Source organism: Dendrobium catenatum, unplaced genomic scaffold, assembly GCF_001605985.2.
Source record: "Dendrobium catenatum unplaced genomic scaffold, ASM160598v2 fragScaff_scaffold_133, whole genome shotgun sequence".
NCBI lineage: Eukaryota > Viridiplantae > Streptophyta > Magnoliopsida > Asparagales > Orchidaceae > Dendrobium > Dendrobium catenatum.
The window spans coordinates 8,300,862-8,306,144 of NW_021318595.1; the positions used below are offsets into that span (position 1 = coordinate 8,300,862).

General features: G+C 33.4%; 1 protein-coding gene across 1 annotated transcript in view; it reads right to left on the reverse strand.

Annotated features, from left to right (window-relative positions):
• LOC110112537 (Holliday junction resolvase MOC1, chloroplastic) overlaps window positions 1-5,283 on the reverse strand; it is an 11,981-nt gene that overhangs the window by 4,104 nt on the left and 2,594 nt on the right. The window contains exon 2 of the mRNA XM_020844791.2: window positions 2,127-2,232. Within this exon, the coding sequence (XP_020700450.1) occupies window positions 2,127-2,232 (106 nt within the window). The remainder of the gene's footprint in view (window positions 1-2,126; window positions 2,233-5,283) is intronic.

Sequence of the window (5,283 nt, forward strand, 5' to 3'; positions counted from 1 at the left end):
GCCAAGCCAAACCCCCAATCCCCTTGATTCCAATTTCCAGTCATCCACTAAATACTTTCCTAATTTAGAGCATTATAATTTGAAAGTTCATTTTAATCAAAATTCAAAAGAATTTGAATTTCAAAAACTTTTCAAATTAAAATAAACCTATTTTGGAAGTTCCCCTAATCACTACAATATGAAATTAATTTGGATTTAATTCCAAATTCCACATTCAATGCATGTGTCCACATACATTGTATGTGGACCTCCTCCCTCCTTTGCCCCCTCCCTATCTCTCTCTCTTAATTAATTCCTCCCCATTATTGCTCTCAATCAAATCCCCTCCCATTAAAGTGTGCCGCCCCAACCTACCCCAATTAGAAGAGATTCAAAATTTAAATTATTCACTCCTTCCCAAAAATAAAATCTGAAATTAAATTTCAAATTTTGAAATGGTTTCCCTCCCCCAACCTAAACCTAAAATCTGAAATTAAAAGTGGCCCCTCTCCTATCCTTGACCGACCACCCTAGCTCCCCCTCTTCCTTTACTTTTCTTCTCCCTTATGTGAATCATAATCTAAGAGAGAGGACGCATGACTTCTCCAGCCTCCTTACCCATGTATGGCCGATCCCGAGCAAGATCACGGATTCGTCTACGATAATCAAGGACTAGTGGATGTTCTTCATTCCCCCTTCTTCAACATCAATTGGTAGATTGACCGGATCTTCTTCTCATTGACTACCGCTCTCGACGAACATCGGCATTCAGTCCAGTGGCAAATTCTACATTCATCCACCGACCTCCTCTTTCCCGGTTAACTCTTGCTTGAGTAAAATTATAAGCGCCTTCTTTATATTGGTAGCATCGTTATTGCTGTGAAAATTATTCTTCTGCTAAAGCCCTTAAGAGTGTGAGTGAGGGAAACTCAAGGTGAAGGCTCTAATTGTTAACCGGTGGATTTTGTTACTTGCGTATCTGGCTTTACTTTCATTTTGATATTATTTTAATTGTCCTTCTAATATATTTTGTAACCGCATTCCAAAGCAAAATGACAACTAAGAAATCCTAGAATCTAATATTGTGAAACATTAATTTAACAATTGGCAAGCTTAACAAATTTTATTAAATTCCTGCAATTCCTTTTTGTTTCACATCACTTTTTCTCCATTGTATCATGTTAAGAGTCAAATTCTCATTTAAATCTAATAAGGAAATGTCATTTCTAATATTTTCTAACCAATTTCTAGGTCTACCTATAACTTTCTTAACATAGGTCAAATCTAATACATCTACTCTCTATTTATAAAGAAGATTTGACATGTGATGAAAAAAACCTATAAAGTGATTTAAGTACAACCAAAATATTAAATAAAGGATTGTTTCTAGTTTGACAGGTAATTTATGAAAGGATCATCTAAATAAAGGAAAATTTGATTGAATCTTTATTACAAAAACCAATATGCCAAATCTAAATAAGACATGCGAAGACATGTCAAATGATTGTATCCTACATCAATCAAACAAACCAGATGTTTAAAAAATAAATAAATAAATAAATAAATTTAAAAAAAAAACAGATGTTTGGGCAGTGAGTAATACCCACTAATTTGAACAAAGAAAAAGAACAAGAAGCTTGGAAGAGGCTTATCCCCCATGTTCTTAGAACTATAATGGAATTGTTACCAATAAACAGAGAATGCTCATTATCTTTAACATTTTTTTAAAAAATCTTCATAAAACGAGCTTGCTTGAGCTTTGACTCTGTTGGGGTAACGTGGTTGATAACTTGAGCATATCGCAAAAAACGTATTTTGATTCAAGGTAATGAAAAAATCAAAATTTCATGCAGAAAAGTTTTTTTTTTTTACTTTTTTTCTTTTCTGAATCAAATGCAGAGCAATTGTTACATCACCATAATAAATTGACTGCTACAAATGTCCACAAAACAGTAAAATACTTCATAGGTCTGAATACTTAAAACAAAGGGAATCTCAAATACTTAAAGTTAACAATCAATGGAAAGAAATCAGTAGCACCCAATATTAACAGATCCATAGATTTTAAAACACGAAAGGAACAAGCACCATGTTCCATGAAGATAAAAACCTTTGTACAATATTTTTATGATTTAGAGGTTTCATACCAGGTGGTGCACCAATACTATGAAGCAATTGTACGATAGACCTAGCATCTATGCGCTTTCGAGTTCTTTTTCCAACCAATACTTGCAAGTATGGGGTGTCAAACACCTGTAAGACCAAGTTATAAGCACTGCATTAGATTACACAACGAAGAATGCCATCATGAATATTTCTATGGAGAAGCTAAATAAAAAGAAATACTAATGGTCAACTTGTGACAGCCAGAGCTGTCAGTAAAGTCAATTATAAAATTATCGTTGGAAAAGTTGTTATTGCTAAAACAGTATTTATTATTTGAAAAATCTAATGGTTAGGCTGTTGTGTTGTTGTTGTATAAAGTAGAATTACCTTGATGACCTCTCACATATCATGCCACATATAAATTAATTATTACTTGTTAAACAAAACACAAGCAATTTTTTTTAAAAAAGAAGATAATTATCATTTGAAAAATGGAAGTAAAAAAAATTATAAATACAATAATTTTGCAATCGTTGTCAAAAATGAATTATGATTGCTACATGCATATTTTGTTCTTCACCCAACTACAATTCAAATTAGATTTTCCTTTTTTCTCAAATACACCTCTCTCTATGCAATTAATCTTCTTACTAGCTCTAATTTGAGTATATTTTCATCAATTTCAAATCCATCTCCCAATTCTATTTTTCACTCTCAATCCAATTAATCTCTCTCTAGCCCTAATCCTCTCCCGGTTTCTCCATCTTTACCCAAAATCTATCTCTACAGGTTGTCTACACATATTCAACAATTTTACCACATAAATCACCTCCTCTAATTCTCCCGTTATTTCAAATTGCAATTTTACTTCTTACCTAGACTAACACAGAGGAAGGAGAAGAACTGAAGAAGTAAATAATTTTTTTCATACAAGAATAGTGTCGGTGTTGACTTCTTCACCCCACTACCCTCTCCCCCTTCAATTATTTTATTTCAGCACCGGCATTTCTCTCGAAGGGATAGCATGGAGAGAGAGAGGAGTGGTCATCAAATTCTTTTGGAAATGTGGGAGCAGTGGTTGGATGAGCATCATGCGCGGAATTAAATTGGATTTTTTTTTTGTCATAAGAATTTTCCCAAACCACAGAACACAACAGATGCAAGAGAGAGTTAAAGGTTTTGAAACTCTATTTTAGGAAGCAAAAGTTTTCAAAACTCTAGTAAAATGTATAACCCCAAATGATTAAATAGTTGTGTTTCATAAATTAAGGCAGAAAAAAAGTTGCCTCAGACAGACCCTAAGTAAGATTTGCCATAGTTCAATAATATTGTGCCAGGTATATAACTGTTACAAACCACCAATATTTCATAGCCAACATAGAAAAGTTCCAAAACTACGGGTAGAATGTGGCATAGAAAGACATGTTGTGAACATCAACTTTAAGAATATGGATGTAAAACATTAGAAAAGTGGGCAATATTTGCCAAATTGAGCAAAACCCAAATGTCAGTCCAATGACTAATTTGGCTACATTAATGGCCACAATGTATTTTGCACAAGACAAGTTCCTTAAACGCCTAGGTGGTAGATGTAAACTAAAGAAATTCAAAACTTCAATATGTCGGGTATACCATATGAACCTCCAAATTCTGATTTTGGCAATACAACCAAAAATAATCAAATGAAGTGGTCATCCTTGTGGACCTCCCAATTATTGGAGTATATAGGCCTGTCACTTGTGTCAATGACTCAATGCAATAATGGATTAAGATAAAAAATGCATGTGTTACTACTTAGAACTTTAGAAACATGCCAATGTACAGAAAAGTAATTCTCAAACGCTACTCATTTGCATTATATCATATAATTAATCATTTTTTTCATAATGGAGCCCCGAGAAACTTGTTAATGAACCAAGGAGATGATGCTTGAAAGTAAAACATAAGAAAACAACTTCATGATTATGAATTTGTTGGAAAGTAGGAATTATTTTGGACAATAGATAGCTCTAATAAAACTATATGGATAGTCCATTGATTTTTAGATTTTTGCATGTAATTATTACATTCTCCAGTTTGCACATCCTCTAGCTTAGTTAAGCACTGTCAAATTCTTCTAGAGAGCATATAAAGCTGTTGAGACTTTCTAATCAAAAAATGTCAACACATCATTAAAAGAACAATAAATTATGAAAAGAACAAATTGAACCAACTTTCAAAAGCAACAATAAGACTTCAAATTGAATTCTTCTGTAGATATGTGACAAAAAAAAAATCAATATTTCTCTTGTTGTTTTAGATTTGTTTTTTGCTGATGATGGTATACTCCATCTTAATATAAATCTAAACGAGGAAATGTAAATCACTCTCAACTTCAATGTTATGACTTCATTATTGGGATCACTCAAGTTCTCCCATAACTACAAATAAACAACGGATATGAATTCACCCGCAATTCAAGAAATCGAGTGGGGGAGATACAGAAAAGGAAACATTAGTAGTGGGAAACTTAACTCATTCTTTTTCATTCATTCATAATGCCTACAAGTAGCGACTATTTTTAAAACTACAACAGCTACTAATTTATTACCACTAACTTCTAACTAATTAACTACTTTTATTAACCTAATACAATAACTAATCATCTCACATTATCCTATAATTATCTACCGATTCAAAATGACCTTGCCCTCAAGTTCAAGCAAGACATGGAAAGAATTGTCATAAGGAGCGACCATCAATGATGGCTATCAGGAACAAGGGGCACGTAGGTGGAATTGAGGTGTCTTGGAATTTTGAGTTTCTTTAGGCGGGACATGTGATAGAGGATCATGTCATATTGATGAGGACATCGACAGACGCTACCGACATGTTTATCGCCGGCGAAACCGCAGATCGACGGCCACGATTCAGCGTCTCTACTTTTGATTTAGATGACATGATGTATTTTTATTATTGTATTGTTGATTTACTGTTTTCCCATTTTACCCCTGTGGGGAGTTATATTTCTTTGTAGCCCAGAGGGCAATTCAATCTTTTTCACTTTTATGAGTCAAGACCTATATATAGTGGTCTCTTGTATCATTTTATTTATAATGAATTATTGAATGAAATTTGTGTTTTATTTCTACTTCGTCTTGCATGAGTGCTTGAGAAGGGGTATTTTATTACAACCTGGGGTAGTCAGAACGCATAACC